A 20,442-nucleotide genomic window follows, 5' to 3' on the forward strand; every position below is an offset into this window, starting at 1 on the left:
TTACTTTCAGATTTGTTACAAGTCTGGTGCATGCATTTAACGCTTCACTTACTCGTGCTTTTAGTTTTCAGTATGTTCATTATTGCTGAATCTTAAGTATTCTACAAGTTTTGTACCAATAACCTTAGTTACACAACTGCAATACAAAGAATTGGAGACTGTTTAGCTGGAAGGTTAGCAGTCTCGCTGCCGGTCTGAGGGATACTTAACACTAACACCTTAAGATGAGAACTTGGGTAAATAACATCTGCTTCTGTATAATGATACTTGTTCTGTTTTGGGGTAGACCATAAGATGCTGATCGATTGTTTATTCTTTTAGCCTATAAAGAATTGGACTAAAGAACTCACTTATCAATGATTTTTTCATCCAACTGTAACTGAAATGAAAAGTTTTTTGTCACAGATAACTATGATGATTTTTTTCTATAGGCACCTGTGCGAAACCCAGAGCAGTTTAAAGCTCTAGGCCTGACTACTCCAGCTGGTGTCCTGCTTGCAGGACCTCCTGGGTGTGGCAAAACACTGTTAGCTAAGGTAATACATCTTCTAAATATGTTTAAAAATACTGGAGAATCTTCTTGAGGTGGATGTTTTTGTAGGAATGACTGAGTCTGGATGATACTGCCAGAAGTTGGGCTTTTGTACCACTTCTTATCAGAAAATTAAATTTGGGCCTCTGTGCTAAAGTTACTTGTTTTTCTTGTCGTAAAGTTACAATTTTTCTTGAATTGAGAGGGGATTACTGCAAAATTTGAGGGAATTAAGTTGGTGAAGAAGAAAATGGCAAAGGTGGGAAGAAACTGTTAAACAACCACTTCTATGGAATATTTCACTATAACAAAATTGTATCTTTGGAAGTAGTTTACACTCTGTGTTTTTATTTATTATATTTACCTTCCTGAAAATACTTCTCTTTTCCGTCTTGAGCATTTCAGTTCTTATGACCTTCCCATGTAAATGTAAATAATCATGCAAGTTTCCAGATTGAAACTTATCTTTGTCTTCAAATGCTCCTATGTAGTTGAATAACTCTTTAAGTCCCACTAATTATTCAGAATTCTTCAGCTAATGTGGGGGAAGGGGTGTGTGTGTGTGTGTGTCTGGAACATTGCCTCATTAAAGAGAGAGAACACCTTGCAAAATTCCCTGTCCCCCTCCCACTTAATTGCAGATAATTATACTTTGTACTGTTCTCTGTATTTTACACACATTTGAAAATTATGTTTCTTCCCTTAAGTTTGTTTATCACTCCAAGGTCAGAACCAGAGAAAACATGAAAAAATTTGGTTTATTTATACATCTGTCTTTCCCTTTTTGATAGGCCGTGGCAAATGAGTCTGGGCTGAACTTCATATCTGTGAAAGGTCCTGAACTGCTAAATATGGTATGCACTAACCATTGTGCTTTCATCTTTTATGGGATTCTTGTCCAAAGCTTGGGGCAAGCAAAATTCCTGATAATTACACAACTGATAGTGGTGCAACTGAAATTGCCTCATTTTAACCTCTGCTTAAAGTTTATTAGCAATGAAGTTGTTCATGTGAAAAGGAAAAAGCTATATGTGTAGTTTAAGTATATATCTTGGTTTAAATTACCTGGCAGATGGAGCCTACTTTGGCCAACTACATGCATGATTGCTTTTATGTAAATCAGGAAGAAGAACAAAAATTCAGATCTACAGTGAGGACAGTTGGTGATTGGTAACTGCAAACCAGCTGCTTTCGCTAAGCAAAACAAAATTTTAAACTTTTAGGTTTGGAAATGTGTTTTGCCAGTCATTTTAGCTTCTTAGTGGAAGTTTGAAACTTTGGAAAACAATGTGTTTTTTATAGTTGATCGAAATGATTTTTAAAGATTTTTAAATGTTAACAGGTAAGTGCTGTAGTCTGAGTTTTTGAAGCACTGGACTTAGAACTGTTGTGATATAACTTTGGTCACTTTTAGAGCTAAGAGAATGTGTCGAACTGAGCAAGATGGCTGCAGCCCACATCTCAGAAGACCATGGCAGTTACCTGTTTATCAATAATGTGGAAGCTAAAGCGAAAATACTGGATTTGATTATTCTTTTCCCAAACATTTTTTCAATTGTTTGCATTTACAGTTTGGCAACCCCTGCCTGTGTAATTCACTATTCAGAGTGAAATTCTTGCTTCCTTTTCAGTTCTCTACCAACTCCTCTGTCTTCAAGCAACTACTATATGAACTTCAGATGTTCGTTGTGTTCAAAGTGCTCGTTGGTTTTGTTTATGAACAGTTGAAGAGCAACAGGGTCCTTAATAAAGATTATATTTGTTAATTTTCATCAGAGAAAGATGGCAAGTTAGATTCATTCCCCAGGAAGCAGTAATTCTATTAAACTCTGAATATACTGCCAACTCAAAAGTGTGAGCTGGTGACAACTAGTTGCCATGTAAATCTTCATCAGTCAGGAAATAAAGATAATAGACTGTTATCAGAAGTGAACTGGTTAGCAGGTTGCACTTCTCCCTCGCAAAGCACCTCAAATAGTTTTTAAAACTCTGATTTTTATTTTTTTCAAGCAAAATCTTAATGACTTACATTGTTTCACTGTGATTTGTCATTTGTTTTAGTATGTTGGTGAAAGTGAACGTGCTGTACGTCAGGTATTCCAGCGTGCCAGGAATTCAGCCCCATGTGTTATATTTTTTGATGAAGTTGATGCTTTGTGCCCTCGGAGGTCTGACCATGAGGTGAATCTGTCTTAAAATATCTCTGTAGATCAGTTCTCTCAGTTGCAGCTTTTGTGATGTTATGCTGGCAATGGAAGTACCTGGAAGGGTACTACGTTCAGTATCTATCAAGAAAAACAATCTGATAGGTTTTCCTCACATTTGAGGACAAATATGTTGGTCAACTTTTATAAAGCTTAATACTTTTTTTAGTATTCATATACAGAAAAAAAATATCTGGAGAATGTGTGTATATCCATGGACTGGGATGTGTAGATCCATAAGAAAAGATGGAGTGCAGTTTAATATCATGTTTAATTTATGGCCAAATCCTGACACCTGTATGCAACTGTTACACATGCATGAAGTATATATTTATTTGGACAGTGTGAACTGGGTCATGAAATTACTTGAGGCAAGAGCATAAGTGTAATGCATTAGACTTTAGAGGTATTCTGCCTGTGAAGTTTTCTCTGTCTTGAGTTCTGTTGTTATTTTGGAATAGGAACTGCCTACACCTAGAGAATAACTTCTGCTTTTGTTGGGGTGGTATTAGTGCAAACTGTTAGTGTGTGGAAAGGAAAGGCACTCTGTTTTTTATGCAGAGGAAGTCCATCTGTTTTATGATACTGTACTGGTGCATGTATGTTGATGACTGAAAGAAAAGATGCTTTTTTGCAACAGAGAAGTTGAGTACAGTACTGTTCAGGTATTACCACCAACAACTTTAACTGAAAGACTATTGTAGCTCCAGTCCATAGGAGAGAGAAGTTTGATCAACTGTTTCTGAATTGTAGCTTGTCTTCTGAATTTGCATACTTCACATCCTATGAAAACCAGCCAAGCTGAAAAGTTCAGACTTGACTTCTTGAATGTCCTGAGGTGGTGGTTCTCACAGAGCCATAAAAGAAGGTGTCCAGTACTAGGTGCCACAGTAGGCATGGATGGTAGCCAAAGAGGGGGAACAAGTGTGCTTTGACCTTGCTATATTTCACTTCTGTGGCAGCAGCAGCAGGCAGCAACTTGGTGCCTAGAAGCCCACCCCTGTTCTTCACAGTAGAGGCACTGTCTGGGCAGGAGACTGGTGACTTTATTACTCAGGCTGTGATACTGGTGACAATACTTGGGATTTGTAATTGAAACTCGGGGGTGTTTGGTGTTTCCATTGTTTTTTTGAGACCTATGTGCATTTTCACCACGTATTCTAACTATCCATAGGTGGATTTATATTTTTGTGTGTTTAAAATAAAACAGTAACACATAGAACAACGTTCTTCAAAATCATCAGGCAGTTTTACTGCATAATCAAGTTCTTGTTCTCCAGCTCCTGTGCTTTCTCTCTCTTTGTCTTCCTGACTAGAATGAAATTCAGATTAAGCTATTGAGTTTGGTTATAGGATGTCACTACTGTGGAGTTAAATGTTAACTCTGAGTAGCTCACCTGCTGAAACGGTTGTTTCAGAAATTTAAATATTTGGAGAATTAATTTACCACCACCCCACCCCCCAAAAAACCTGAATTTTGAGAAGTTTTGGGTGTTTTTGCTGAGGTAGATGTGAGAATGATTAGTATAAACATCTATATGTACTTCTTTAAGTGAGTCCTTCATTTTTAATGGGAAAGAAAAGGCTTGCCGCATGTTAAAATGTGTGACAAGTGTATAAGTAGCAAGAATTTGGAGTGGAAACATACTAAGAATATGGTAGTAGAAATCCAGAATGTAGCTACATTGAAAGTGTGAAAGATAAACTTTTTATTTGAGTAGTAGTTCAGTGCAAGAAACTAGTAAATCTTTCGTTTCTTTTACTTTGAAACATTCATATTCCCATTGTTTCCTAATCTTTGACAAATCTTTCCTTTTAAAGTCAGGAGCCAGTGTCCGAGTAGTTAACCAGTTACTCACAGAGATGGATGGTCTAGAGAATCGTCAGCAGGTTTTCATTATGGCTGCCACAAATAGGCCAGGTAAGGACCCAAAAATCACAAACAAGAGAAATCAGACGTCCTTGGTTCTCTTCTAATGAAATCATGTGTTCTTACATATTTGAGTTCTATAACTAACCTTATTCTGTATTTAAAATGACAATGTCTCCTCAAATCCATACTTTTTCTGATCAATTCATCTGTTCCACATTCTCGTGACTGAGAATGAAGCAACATCTTTAAAATGTGTCTTAATTAGCACCTCGTACCATTTCTGTAAAATGTCGTGAAAGACCTTTGGCTGAATTGGACTTTGGATTATCTCCTTGGAACATAAAAGAACAAAAGATAAATAAAACAGATTTTTTTTTTTTTTCTGCTTAAATTGATATTCTATCCAAAGCAATCTTCTAGTTTTCTGCTGTTTACGTTTTTTTTTTTTTGTCTTGAGGCATCTATCTCATGTTAAATCATTTTTCCATTTGCTTATCTTTTCCTTCCTGGGCTTCATGTTCGAACTCAGTTGCCTCAGCCTGAAGTTCTTCTTCTGTTCCCTTATGTTCTATCAAGCTTTCATACTGACAGCTGTCTGTGCTCTCTTGCTGGCACTTCAGTTTTTGGTAACTTTTGCAATTCCTGCAGCATCTTCTTAGTTAATAAACTGAACACTGACATCTACTTTACAACCATAATGTGTTTTACAACCAACTTTCTGCCTCTTTTTTTTGTATTATGGAGAAGTTTTGTGTTTTTATACATAGCAGTAAACTTGTCTCTTCCTGAATTTGAACTCCATCTAGAAGCTGAGAGTTAGAAGTAAAGGAATTTGTTGTCAGTATAGAAAGAAACATATGCGTGAAGATGTTACACTTCCTTGGTTATGAGCATTTTTCTGAATACTGCAAGGGAAATTAAATACAGGGTTAGTAGTCTATCTTGGTAAAACGAAGTGGGTACTGGAATTTTGGAAAGAACCTTTGTGCCTATAGCATGTGTTTGGCAAATTACTGGTAGTGACAAGACAGTTGTTTCATACTTGAATGTATTAAGTAAGGACAAGATGTAGAATTCTAATTAGAAGTGGTTTAACGGGGAAAAAAAGTAGCGTATACTTTGGATAAATTGGAAGATGAGAAAGTTAAAATACTTGACAGATTGCTTGGGTCCTATAGATTAAGGAAAATTTGGTCTGAAATCACCTAAAATAGGCAACTGTGAGGTGGTTTTGGCTCTTTCCAATGGTCAAAAACCTCAAAGATTTTGATTTTGAGGAAAATTTTCCTGCCACTAAAATTCTTTCACCATGACAGACTATCAAGCCTTCTACATGGTGAAGTGGATGCTTAAATCTATATCTGCTTGTAGAAATTCTTTTATTTAAAGTGGTAAGTGTTCCTGACATGAGCTTGATGATTCTGACCTATCTATTCCAAGGTAGAAAAGAGAATAAGGTTATACAATGTAGCACATCTATATATAGAGACAGCTGGATGTGCCCAAGGTGTTAGTACTAGTGTCAATTGCCTTAGGAGAGAGATGTCTCACTAAATTAGACACGCTAGTGCAAGTATTTATATCAAGCAGCCTTATTTGTTAGTGTTTCTCGGGGGCTTCATATCTAATTGCTGATTACACAATAAACTTGTAATTATCTGTGACTGGTAGCTTGGGCTGTGAACTCCAGCACTTGAAGTTGAGGAAATCACCAGCGTGACTTCCTACAGTGCCCCCTCAGATGTTCCACGTGGGGATAATACTTTTAGGTCCACTGTTCTGAGCTAAAGACTCCTCTCATAGAGGCAGCTGAATGCAAGTGATTTAGTAGCTTTACAAGGACCCGTTCAGAGTAAATGTTGCTCAGACATTAATTTCAATTTATGAATCCTTGTGTGGCAGGTTTGTCCTAATTCCCAGATTTGCTGGGTTTAGATTTACACCCATCCAATACTTGGTTATGAGTCTCATTTTCATGAGTATGAAATACACATCTGTGCAATTGTTAATCCATCCCTCAATAAGCCTTATACTGGATGCAGTTTTAACATTATGTTGGTGTAAAGAACCTCTGTAATGGTTTGGGGAATCTCTTTTTTTTTTTTTCCTTTTAAAAAGTCACTGTTGCCTTGTACAGCTGCAGTGGTAAATGTACTGTTTTACTATATCAGAATAGTTAAAATTACAAAACTTTCCTGAGTAATGAGGGTTTAACTAATATTTGAGGGAAGCTGGGAAATTTGTAAGGCATGAACTTGGTGTATTACTAGCCAGTGACCTTGATTAAAAAAGTGAATATGAGGTAAAGATGCCAAACATAAAGAAAATGCAATGGCATTGATAGCAAATATAATCATCAAATTGAAGGGTATAAATGTATCTGCAAATTCTGTAAATGGAAACTAATTGTATCTTGATAAAGTTGTTTTGCCAACATGATAAAATATTTTTTTTTCTGAATGGCAAAGCTTGGCACATCCAACTTCTGCTAGAGGTGGCAATTATCTATGCAGTTTGGATAGGATGCATCCCTTGCTTCAGAAGGATATCAGCTGTGTGTATGAATAACACTTTGGATAGGTTTAGGTTACAAATTTTTGCTGTGTTATCTGCATTTGTCAGTGTAAAGAAATCTAGTTTCCAATTCATGCAGCTTTTATCAGAGTGGTTAAATAGAATAAACTGATTTTTCTCTTGTGCAGTTTATTCACTATTTAATGAAGCTTAGGAAGACGCAGTGTTAACCAAATTAAATTTTGCTAGTATGGTGTGGGTGTTTAATAGGGGCACACTGCAGCTAGAGAACAGTGAAGTCTGTGCTAGTAAAGCACTCTTACTGCCATGAGAATGAAACATCCAAGCAGAGATCTGTAGGAGAACTATAGTTTATACTGACTAGTATGTTTTAATGATTCCCTCAAACAATAAAAGTTGTGGTACCTGAAAAGCTCTTTTACTTACATGTCTGACATTTGTATGAAAGACTTTTCTGTCATAGTTATGTTGAATGGAAGTGCTGGGGGGTTGTATAATATAAAACTAAATAATATATGTCTCCTAGCAGAACTTCCTGAAATATTCTACTGGGCTCGTACTGTGAAGTGTGAGATCTCATCTTTTTTAATCCATGTTAATATAATTTAGTGGGAGAGAAAATGGCTTTTCAAGATGCTTCTTTTTTGGAGTGGTTGCATGCATGGTAGCTTTTATAGTTGGTTGCTGGTACTGTTCATGATTTGGTGTATGGTGTCAGCATTGTAGTCTCAGAAATCATTATGCCAGAAGAAGTCTTCTCATAAAAAAATGATTATTATAAAGAATAATAGTACTAGCAGTAGGGCAGCAGTGGCTTAACCAGTTTGGGCATCAAGGTATGTACCTGGCACAGTTGTTCCAGTGAGGCATTGGCACCTGTGATGAGGTATTATTGTGAAATGATGGTTTTATATACCCTGTGGCTGAAGACTGCCAAATTCTTTTTTTGTAATAGACTTAAAGGACTTGGAACACTCTTAATTCCCGTTTTGCCAGAAGGGCAGGCACAATAGGTTGGTTCCTTTGTTTATCTTCTACAGTCTGCAAGTGGTAATTCTTATTCTGGCAGTGCTGAAATAAGCCTTTGATCTGTCCTTAAAAGTAGGATGTTTGAATGGTTTCTGCACTTACTCAGTGACTTTGAAAGTCCTCTGTAGATCTTTCCTGACTACTACTAAATTAGCAGAGATGCAGTATTCCCAACTCAATCTCTTTCCACCTAAACGCAGAACCACTATCAAATTTTGTCTGAAGAGGATTAAACTTCTAAAGCACTCAGTCATTAAAAAGAGAGGGAAGAAAAAAAAAAATGGCAGAGATGTCATGTCCTGTTAGAAACTTTATGGGTCAGAATAATTATATTCTTTTTCAGTCTACTTCCTTCCCCAAATCTGAGACTAAATACTTAAAAAAACATCAAGCATTACTGTTAACTAAGGTTGTAATTTTCCACAATTTTCTTATTATCAGTGGGAATTTCAGTATTGGATCCTGCTGCTTTCTGCTCTTTTCTTACTTGCCCAGACTTTGAACATTTTATAAACTCTTTAGAGAAATGCTGACCAAAGAAAGCATCAGTGGTATTTGCTGTGGGATCTAAGGAACTGTATGTAACCTGAGGACACAGACAAAGAAATCAGTGAAACACTACAAACTGATAGTGATTTAAACTTGATGTAAATTATGGTGAAGTATTTTCTTTTATTCATAGTCTTTTTCTCTAGCTTTTTTAAAATTAATTCTTGCAGAATCCCCCTTCTACTGTTATCTTAGAGCATGGTCCTAGTTTCAGTGAGTTCTTGATTTTTATTTTTTTTTTTTTTAGCAAGTTTATGTTCATTTTCTAAAGTTATTCACCTGAACCACATGCTTTGAAATGCAGTAAAAAAATAATCTTCAGTCTCTGACAATGGTTACAGTTTTGGTTTGGGTTTTTTGTTTGTTATGTTTGTACCTGTTTATACATGTTGCTGAATTAAAGGCAAGATAAGATCTAATAAAAGCACATAATGTGTGAGGCACGGAACAATTTCTTTCATGATAGTCCTAATTCACACAAATTATATTTCTGCATTTCACCAGCCCTTGAATATTATGTATCTTTCACAGTAGCTTTAGTGGAGTTGTTTGTTGTATAAGCAAAGTTGTTAACTGCAGTATTCATCTGGAGTCTCAGAAAACCTTTCAAGGCTTCTGAGTCTACGTTCCAGAATCCCATGAATGCGAGGACCTAGATCTTGTATACTTAAAATACAATTTTAAAAGCTGTAGTGAGTATAGGAGAAGTTTGATGGACTCAGCATTGTTGCTGGTATGCACTGAACTTTCATAAATGTTGTTGACTCTTGTACAGTCGAGGTAAGACATGAATAATCAGCTGGAAACGAGCGTGAGACTAACCGATTTCATTAGAGGACAATAGATTGACACATAGGGATTCATGCAAAGATACTTCCCATGAAACTTAATGAAGAGGATAAAATTTTGCAGTAGTTTGGAGAGCAGTGTAGCAAACTGAAATATTACATAATTCTCTGGACACTAATACCTGTTTTAACCTTAAAAAAACAAGGAATGAATGTATACTAAATGTCTTCCTATGTAATTTTGCCAAATTATTTGGAAAATAGTACTACTGTCTTCTAACAACATAGTCAACACTATTGACTAAATCAGAAAACCAAGACAGAAAATTATTAACCAGTCATTTCTGTTAATAGAAGTATATTCTCTCTGAGACAACTGCTTGGAAAAGAACACATTTCCATGTTTCGCTTTCAAACTTGAAAGATAATAATAGGCTTTGAAAGAGTTATCTATGACAACTACCTTAACTTCATTAAAATGTTAAATGTATCTAAAATTAGTTTTGAAATAATAGACACGGTGAGAACATTATGAATCATCAGAATGGAACGCTTTGAAATGCCTAAAAGGGGAGGAGCATCATTCAGTTCTTCAAACAGATATGAAGTGCATCTTATGAGTGAGTTTGATCAATGAGTAAATTCTAATTTCTGTGTTACATGACTTGAGTTTTCAACAACTTCGGGTCAAGTTCTGAACCAGCAGAGTGAAGCGAATTGATTCATAAGGAGATAGGGAACGTAGATCTGTGTGTTAAACTTTGGTGTGGTCTTCTCATTGTAAATCACTATTACTGCAGCTTATTGAGTTAGTGTGAGTTGTGTTGAGTTGTGTTAACTCTTTGGATGCTGGCAGTGTAGTCATTTACATACAAGTGGATGAATGCATCTTTAGTTGGTATTGCTGGACAAATAGTGTGGCAAGTGCCGTGTTCTCAGCATGCAAAATGGAGACAGTATTTTCCATACTGTGCTTAATGAGCTTTTGAAACTTCAGAATAGGGACGTTACCAAGTGCATGGTGTTGTAGTGCAATCCCTATTGAGAGTATTTGTTTTGATGTTTGTAACTGATCTGTTGAGTGAACTTTCTGATCTGTAATGTGGCAGGACTTCCATCCATGGAGACACAAAACCAGGAACGTGCACTTCTGCCAGAGGCAAGATAAAGTATCATGTAGCACTGTGCACAGATGTGTAAGAAAGATGTTTTTGTCTGGGCCTGCCATGGCAAGGATTCTGTTTAACCCTTGTTTCATTTGGTCTGGATTAAATTAATATATCAAGTTCTTCCTTTTTTTCTCAGCATTCTCGGTGCATTCATAATAGCTGACACTTGCCTATATAGATGCCTTTGGCCATGACTACTGTATCTTGGAAAAAAAAAATACTGCTTTTGTCCAAGAAAAAGATAGTGGAGCAATTTTTAATGTATGCATCTCATTCTACTTTTTGTTCTTTAAGCATAGATGAGAGAGTAACTTGAACAAAACTATGCACATCTTTAAAAAGTGAGTCAAGACTACATTGTGGTAGGATCAAGTAGTTTGAGCCTTGACACAGTTAAGCAAACTTTTCATTTGCAAAAAAGGGATAGCTGTGCTTCCATGCTATTGTTTTGGGGGTTGGGCGGTGGGTTTTTTCTTTCCCCTTTCCTCTTCCCTTTATTTTCAGTACAGTAAGGATTAACATCTTAACTTTTCCCAGTTCTTCACCTTTAATATACATGAATGCATGTAGTTTCTGTTAGCTACGTTTTGTCAGGAGGATGTTACAACTGTAAGGGTGTTGACAGCATCATTTGGAGGCGGTGATAGTTTCCAGTTTAAGACCTAGGTGTAACTTCAACTGTTACTTTTGGGTAAGGTTCTTGCAATAGCTACCTAACACATCTATATAACTTACAGACTTGAAGTCTGTTATACTAAAAGTACAGTTTTCTTTATATCTTCTGGGGGTGTTTTTGTGACTTTGCTGTTCACAGTCCTGTAGTATGTAGGATATCATAGAATTGTAGAATTGTTTAGGTTGGAAGAGACCTTTAAGATCATTAAGTCTAACCACTAACCTAACACTGCCAAGTCCACCACTAAACCATGTCCTTAAGTACCACATCTACACATCTTTTAAATACCTCCAGGGATGGTGACTCAATATAACTCCTTAGTGAAATAGAGCAGGTATTACTGTCATTGGTTTTTGGTAGATGGGGAAGTGGGGTGTCAAGAAGCATTTGGAAACATCATCGAGGCAGTTTGTACTGAAACATGGACAGGAATTGAGGTCTTTCCCAAGTTATATGCCCTGTTTGTATCTCTTGTTATACCAATAGTCCTTAGTATTTATCTCCTGACTTACTGTTTGTGGAAGTTCAGTAGTGAACCCTGTGGTGCTAAAAGGCTGCTAGACATTTCTATTACATTTAAGCATAGAATCTTTCTCTAGAAACATTTGTGATGATTTCTGGTTTCTTACTTCTCCTCACATAATAAAATGTGGACTCCGTACTTCTTCCTGGGAAACAAGTTCTGTACTTTGCAGTTCTGTTTTACCATTCAGAAAATTAATATGTAGTAGAAATGCAAATGACCAGTGAAGTTTACATATGGACACTTATGAGTGGCCCTGTGTACTTGTTATTCTTAATTTGTCACTGTGCCTTTCAAGCAGATTTGCAATGGTTAATATGTGTAGAGTTCCTTACAATTGAACAAACTGGAAGCATTTTTTTCCCTTGTTTATGAATTACTCTGGAATTCCTCACTTGACCATAATAGGTATGACAGTAAACATTTTCTAGTACTGTATTGACAAAGATAGAGTTGTATTCATTTGTGAAGAAATGAAACTGGTATTTATGAGCCATCTTTGAGCAGATGTGGCTTAATGTACTGGGCAGTAGAGGCTCCTACTTGACCAAGATGAGACTATTTCAATCAGCTATTTTAATTCTCAGAGCTTCACATCATGACACAAATGCTTCTTTGAATCTTGGTACAAGTATGCATATATTCCTTCTCACGTGTACAGTTTTGTAAAGGTGTATCTCATTTCTGGGTAATTTCTTATTTTTCTCTTTTTTCCCCCCTCCATAAGATATAATTGACCCAGCTATCCTGCGTCCTGGTAGACTGGATAAAACACTCTATGTGGGTTTGCCACCACCTGAAGATCGACTTGCTATTTTAAAGACCATCACCAAAGTGAGTATTTGGAAATAAATCCTTATCTTGAAGCTTGATGAAATGATTTAAGATAAATCAAATTTTACAGAGAATTGCAGGATCCTGTCTCATGAAACACCTCCAGATATTACATGAGGTCATAAAAATAAACCATCAGCCTCATCTGCTGTTAAATTTGCTGTGAGACTGCAAGAGGTTGATAAATCTTGAGTAAAACAAACCTGTTAAACATAGAAGCTGCTGCCTTTGTAGTCACAGTTTGAACAGATTTAATTAAAAGATTCCTATCTGTGTGAGTAATGGGCCTAGAAGTGTTTTGTAAGCTTTTTTGCGGGGGTTCCACACATTCACCAAAATGATTCACAGGCTCCAGTTGCATTTGTTCAACAGTAATTGTGATACTTAGTTGCCTTTAGCATTAAAGGGAGCTTGTGATGATAAAAGTCAAAGGTCAAAGTAAATGTGAAAATGTAAAATACCTGCCTTCATGGGTCCTCTCTGTGGTTAGTGGCACATTCTGCCTCATCAGAGAGTGGATTACTGAATTCTATTTGAGTATTTCTCTAAGTATGGTACAGCAGTAATCAAGGCCTTAAAAAAAAAAACAACATACAAAACATTCTGAATTACTCAGATATTTCCTACTTTTTCCAGTAGATCAACACTAATAGTTAAGAGCAGGTATTCTATCAGATCTTTTTTGATCTGCAAAGGCGACCAAGTCTTCAGTATAGAGGAAAAATAGCACTGTATTATGAAAAGTGTGGCCAAAATTATTTAGCAATTGTGTAAAAAAGATAATTCAGACTTGCGTAAGCATAAAGTTGTGACGTAGGCAACAGTTAATCCCATAGGAGAATTCACAAAGAGAGAACTAATTCAAGCATGTTCTTTCATGCCAAAATGGTTGTTCAGAAATCAGGCTGTCATTACAAATTAATGATGTTAGACTTTCCTTCACTTGTTCTGTGCGTTACTTCATGGAGGAAAGAAAGTATGCCCCCGTTTGCTATTAGCAGTAGATCAGTTGATTGTTTCTAAGCTTTATAAAAATATTTCAGTTAAAACTGTTTACAGTCTTCTTCATAAAAACGTTTGCCTTTTAAAAGACCTAGAGAGAATTTGAGTGTAACATCCTTTTTCAAACATACTGTAAGGAATTATGGTTTTTATTTTAAAAATTTATTTTTAGAGATAACTCAGTCTTCTTTAAAAATTGGGCTTATATGATTGTTCTGACTTAATACAAACACCTTGTTCTTCTGGAAGAAGTGGGTAGTAAAGGTCAGTCACTAGACTGGTTTTTTTTAACATACAGGTGTTGATCTTTACTTTCCCTAATTTTTGCTGGAAAATCTTTGGAGATTTGTAACTGTCTCGTGCTCTCACTGTAATCAGTGGTGTAGGAAAATGGAGCAGCAAAGCTTGGTGCAAGACCTCATGAGAGGAGAAAGTGGTATTAAACAAAACTGATTTCTCTCACTCTCTCATAGATTTCACTTGCTCACACACACTTTCACAGCACCAAGTTGCAGGCATCCAAGCGGTAGGGCCAGGATCGCTTGTGTGCAACACTGGGGATAGAGAGCTCTGTGTTGAGGCCTCACTTAATCTCTTGGCTTCCTCTTGACTGGTGATGACAAACTGATTGCTAGAGAAAACTGTTTTCTAGATTCCCCTTAAGAATCAAAGAGGTTGATGAGAAGTGTCGTTGCTCCTTCCTCCTGGGAATCTTTGTGTCTGCAGTCTATCTTCCTCTTGGGGTAACACCAAGAGGAGTGGCACATCTGATGTGGTAATGCTGTCATTATCCTGCTATCAGAGCATACTTGTCTTCTGCTGACAAAACATCTTCGCTGTGGCCTTATCTGATAATGGGCTTTATTGTGATACAAACAAGGCATTGCATAGTGTTTACCACTTGGTTCCTGTGGATCCCGTTCTTGGTTATCAGGGCATGTTATTTTTGGAATGCCAGATACTTCCATGTGTACTTAATTCATAGTAGCCTTAATATTTTGGTTACAAATCTTTGTAGTGAATGAGGTGTTGTCTTCAATGGATTTTTTATTTTTCTCAGCTCTTAATTAAGAGGCCAGCAGAAACGAGACACAAACATTCTGAATGAGTCTCTTCCTTGTGTGTTTCCCTCATTCCATGAGGAGGCTGCTGTGGTTCTCTCTTTACTACCTGCAGTCACCAGAGTTCTCATGGAGCTAGGCAAAGATTTCTATTTCCAGTGTTAAGAACAACAAATAGGTTGTTGTTTTCTTTAAAAAATATATAGGAGTTAACTGCAAGAAGAACATGGGGTACAGAGAGAGGGAAATATGTTAAATTAATTGAAATACCTTACTTTCCTGTAAGACTTCATCCATGCATTCTAGTAAGGAAATTTTTAAAATATGTGTAGAGGAACACTTGCTTAACTATGTGCTCAGGGCTAGATAAAACAATGTTTGGTGCAGATGTGAGTGGCTTCTGGGTGACAGTATGTGTTCCCAGAAATTCCTGACAAACACATGCAGAGGATGTGGAAACAGAATGGTTGCTGAGGGAAAACATGGATGCTTACAAAGGCCAGCATGAGTAGAAAAGGGAGATGGTGGGAGAATAGGTTGTAAGACAGACAGCATAAACATAGGTTGAAGCTTTGTTGTGAAAGAGTTTTATTTCAGTTAACTTGTACAAATCAGTCATTTTCAAATTGCATACTAATTATGCAAGAGAAGCATGTCTTCACATGTTTAAGTTACTAGCATACTTACATTCCTGCAAGCTGCATCAAGCTTCTCTGGTGCACATACTGCTGAGCTTGTGTCCAGAGTAGGCAGATCATCCCACTCAAAAAATACCCAACCTACATTGCTACCCAAAGCGATAGGTAAAAGATTTATTTTTACCAGAAAAGGTGTCTCTGGCTTGCAGTCTTGTACAACAATTACTAAAGTATCCCATATGAAATTGTATGAGGTTTCCTGTTTCCAGGTTAAAGTCAGCTCAAAATCAGGATGTTCCTTTGTCTATTTATTGGTTTGGGGTTTTTCCCTCCGCCCCCTCTCTAACTGGCATTCTACCACTCATTCAAGATTGCTCCCTTACTCTGTCTAGTCCTTGATTATTCTACTACCTGTTAAGTATTCAAGGGTTTTAACTTGCCAGTTACTATACATTTTTTTTTTTTCACTTGAAAGTGTTGGAGGCATGTGGTATATTAGTTCATCTGAAGAAGTGTATTTTTGTCAAATAAGTTTCTGGCAGAAATATGTCAGTTGTATCAAAAAATGTCCTTTTATGTCTAAACACAGGTCTTGTTTGATATTACAGACATCTAGAATCCCTGTACTACCATGATACTACTTTACTGTAGTCCAAGGGTAATAGGGAGATCTCCACACTTACAGTGTTTGAAAATTTTGTTGGCTAGCTTCAAAGATAATCTATAAAGTTCAATATTTTTTGCTGTTGGAGATGCAGAAATAATAACAAACCAATTCTGGGATCTTTGTGGAGGAAGCAGTAATAATATGGAATAGTACCAAGAATTCTACAGTAATGTCTACAGTATATGTAAACTTTTATGAAATCAAGAATGGAAAATTCTAAGTTTGAAAATGTGACTAGGACATAAAAGATTATACAATTAATTCAGTCTTAAAGGTGATGAGATAGTATTAAATCTACGTGCTTATTGCTTAGCTATTTGATTTCAACACATAGTAACATTAGAGGAGGTTCAGCTAAACAGTGCTGTCGACATAACCAGCTACTTACGGCATGTCCACATATGGAACAGTGTCAGTGTTACGTTGTGCTGTGACAGGCTGGCCATCATTTTGTTAGAGCAAATCTAATCTGTTGGTGGGAAGTTAAAATTTAGCATTACTTATTATCTCATAATTAAATGTTTTTAAGGCTGGTCGTCCTTCTTGTCAGTTTGAGATTAAAAATGTTAATAATTGTGGCTATTTCAGAGAATTTGTCAGACCCCTATATGATTCCTGATTGTTGAAACTTAATCACTTTGGGGATGGCATGTGTTTTAAAAATAAAAACACAAAAAAACCCCAACCAATCAAACAAACAAAAAAAAAAAAAAACAAAAACCCAAAAACAACAACAAAACAAACACATGTTCTTACCTTCCTCTTTTTATTATCTCAACTCCTTTAGGATGGCACCCGGCCTCCACTAGATATTGATATAAGCCTTGAAGAAATTGCTTACAGTCAACATTGTCATTGTTTTACGTGAGTAGCTTCTAGTTTTGACTTTAAATATTTAATGTGCTGTGCCAACAGTCTTCTGATGAGTGATAGTGTTTCTCATGTTGTTATTATTAAGAGGATCTCTTTAACTTTTAAGGTTTATAAGCCTTCTCTTTTATGCTGTTTTCACTTGTGCTTTTTTCCAAGCAGTTGGTAGGAATATATGGATGCTAAAGTCTTTTTCATCTGAAATAGTCCTCTTTGCGTTGTAAATACAGATCAGTAGAGTTCTCTTGGTTTTGCTTGGGTTTATTTTATAATTATTGCATAATCTGAGGATAAAAGAGCCCTCTCAAGTTGTGCACCCATGTACAATGATGATGAAAGCAAATTGGTTAAACAACCATAACCAGCTTGTTCTGTCATACAGCTGAAAGCAACGTGCTTGACAAAGTAATGAGGACCTATTTCAACTTGTACTTTGGGAATACCAAGGTGTGTGTTTTAGGAAAGCCTGATAGCCATCTCAGAATAATTTGCAATTGCGTTCTACAAAATTTAAAAAAGCTTTAATATCTTAAATGATTTATTAATAGTTATTGATTTTTCTGGAGTTCACAAAAGATAAAGTTTATGACACACTGCTTGTCACAATATTGCTTTTGAATCTTCGAAATGGAGGCTATCACCACCAGTAATGATTTTTAGTTGGTCATTGTTTCCTACTTGGGAAAGATGAGTACTTTTTCTTTCTTTGACTCTTTCCTTCGCTGTCTTTCTTGGGGGTGTGTGTTGGTTTTGTGGGTTGTTTGTTTTCTTTTTTTTTGGGGGGGGTGGGTGTTGTTTGTATTGTGGGCTTTGCTTCTGATTTTTTGTTTGTGGGGTGTGTGTGTTTGGTTTTTTTGATTGGTTGTTTTTTGGGTTTCTTTAAATATGACAGTATTTCTGGCACCCCTAAATTAAGCACGGGGAGTTATTTGTGAAAATTTTTTTTGTCTCAGTAACTTGCACCAGTTTGAAGGCTTGTGAAAAGTTCAACAGCTGGAAGCTGGAAACATATATTTAGACAGACTGATCTGACCATGTTTTGTGGATACTGTTATTTTAAGAGCATGTTAACTTGACTGTTGATGCAACTTGGAGCATGAGTTTAATAATATTTTTATAATAATGGGTGATTCCATTTGAATCTTTCATAAGACTGATACAAAAAAAAAAAATGTATCATGTTCCCACCAAGTGGCACAATATTAATCAGTCCTTTGGCATTCTTAAGTATTCTGAGTGGGTTTTTGCCTCTTCCCTTGCTTCATATTTATTTGATCTTAATCTGTGGCTAAAATCTGGAGGTTGTCGCTCCATAACAAAGGTTGCAGCGCTCTGTAGTCCTCAGACCTCTTTCCAATGTTCTTAAGATGAACCTTTATGACAGCACGACCAGTCTCTTACCATCATTTGCAGTCTTGCCTTCCTATATGCCATCAGCAAAAGACGAGAGAAATTTATCCTAAAATAACCTGTTTATATCTGTAGAGGAGCAGACCTTTCCGCTCTAGTGCGTGAGGCTTCGGTTTGTGCCTTGAGACAGGAAATGGCCCTGCAGAATACTCAAAGCAAGAAAGGTAAGAAAGCTTTACAAAAATCTGAACTGAACAGTGAGAAGAGAAACAGAATATAAAGTATTTAAGATAGTTCAAGACAATCATAAAGGCATGCCTGCTGTACATAAATGATTGACAACTTCTGAGCCAAACAAAAATTAAGTCAGATTTGTTTCAAGAACACATAAGCATCTTTGATGTAGATGTAGGGGAGAGCACAGGAAAAAAATGGGTATCTTGGAGGTTCAGCATAAGTTTTTTTTCTAAAAGAATTGAACTTTGTATCTTAAAGAAAAAAGGTTATGTTAAGTAGTAGTATAAACTGACTGAGAATATACCAGACTGAATAAGTCTCTGCCAATTTTCTACATTACTATCAAAGACTAATTCTACTGACTTATTTGCAGATTTGAGTACAGTTGTAACTGCACACCTACTGATCACATACCTTTGGCACACAATTGTATTGTGTGACTGAATACATGCATCTAGTAGTAGTAAAGGCGCTAGGAAAATCTGAGTGCCATGTTTGACTCATCAGTGGCTCTTGCTAGGACTTTAGCAGGGAGTTACAAACTGTTTCAAGTACAATGTCTGCACTTTTGTTTTAAGTTGTATCCTGCACAGATAGGAAAATGTAATTGGAAATAGAAAATCTTTTAGATTAAAAATGTATGTTTATCTAGATTTTTTTTTTCAAGTAATTTTGTTTGTTATTTTACCCTTAGGTCAAAATGCAAAGCTAAAATGGAATTGTGACTTTTCAGATTATGTCCTTGGACAATATATTAGGCTTTCATTATGCCTCTGATTTCTGAGAACCACACTGGAATTTTAATGGTTTTGAGTCATTCTTTTTGATCTACTACATATCCAGTCTCATCTGGTTTTTAACAACAGTAGGTTAACAGAGCAGGATATTTGTATTTGTTTTGAGGGAACTACCATGTTCATTTAGAGGAGGGGAAAAAGAAACAGACTATAAAAATCTTCACTATTATATGACTTGCTTACCCAGTTTGCTTGCTGTAGATGAAAGAAGCTCTTGATTTAAGATGGAAATTTCTGAGTTTATCCTGTTCATTTTTATAATTGCCCAGAATACAGCAGGCTTTATTCAAAGACGGTCATCCCTTGAATTCAGCCTTCACATTTAGGATTGCAGCCTGAGCACTTATTGTATGGATGTGTTGGCTGCCAGCAAGTCCATAATGTATGGATAGCTTGATCTGCAGGCTTATAGCAGCTGCTTATTTAGGGTGTTCTTGGGTTTGTTTTTCAAAGGTGTCAGCCCTGGCTGGTATTAAAGTACATAAACTGGTTTTGATTTGAGACCGTGCTCATTTATATCTTCAAAAGAATAGTGTGTGTACACAGACTGGAGAATTTCTTCCTTCAGTGTTACCACAGGACACGCACAACTGACTCCCCTCCCACACTCTGTACATGACTAGATGGGTGCTGTGTGTCTGCATCAGTCAGTACTTTGAAATTACCTGGCTGAGATCAGTGCTGCTCCCTTCTATTCTGTAGAACCTCTGTTGCAACTTCCTTGTTATACCTAGTATTTTCCCTCTAGAATAAATTCAGGGATGGGGCTTTTTTAACACTCAACAGTGGTTTTCTCAAAGGGACTTTTTCTATAGTGAAATAGAAAGGTATCCATTTTGTGATATTTCTTGTAAGAATCCATAAATTCTACTTCCAACCTGAGCAGTCCTAGGAGAATCAGATCATGTTAGTCACTGTTGTATGGGAGTTGCCAGACATTGCAGTTTGTCTGGAGGAGTAGGGGGGGGATTCCTAACAAAAATTAGGCAGATTTTCAGTTTTATGATGTCCCTCTGGAGTTCCTCATCAGTGGCCCAGCATTCAACTGCCCAGATGATTCAATATCGTTTGCAAACTTGGAGTTTCCACTTCTGGCTCTCTTTTCCAA

At 36.5% G+C, this 20,442-nt stretch overlaps 1 protein-coding gene across 4 annotated transcripts in view; it reads left to right on the forward strand.

Annotated features, from left to right (window-relative positions):
• NVL (nuclear VCP like) overlaps window positions 1-20,442 on the forward strand; it is a 42,941-nt gene that overhangs the window by 16,181 nt on the left and 6,318 nt on the right. For all 4 annotated transcript variants that reach the window (XM_042789570.1, XM_042789567.1, XM_042789568.1 and 1 more), the window contains exons 15-21: window positions 432-536; window positions 1,324-1,386; window positions 2,594-2,713; window positions 4,558-4,657; window positions 12,606-12,712; window positions 16,868-16,944; window positions 18,436-18,524. In XM_042789570.1, coding sequence (XP_042645504.1) covers window positions 432-536; window positions 1,324-1,386; window positions 2,594-2,713; window positions 4,558-4,657; window positions 12,606-12,712; window positions 16,868-16,944; window positions 18,436-18,524 — 661 coding nt within the window. The remainder of the gene's footprint in view (window positions 1-431; window positions 537-1,323; window positions 1,387-2,593; window positions 2,714-4,557; window positions 4,658-12,605; window positions 12,713-16,867; window positions 16,945-18,435; window positions 18,525-20,442) is intronic.

The sequence above is a fragment of the Tyto alba genome, unplaced genomic scaffold (assembly GCF_018691265.1).
Source record: "Tyto alba isolate M040663 unplaced genomic scaffold, T.alba_DEE_v4.0 Super-Scaffold_16, whole genome shotgun sequence".
In the NCBI taxonomy this organism is placed as follows: Eukaryota; Metazoa; Chordata; class Aves; order Strigiformes; family Tytonidae; genus Tyto; species Tyto alba.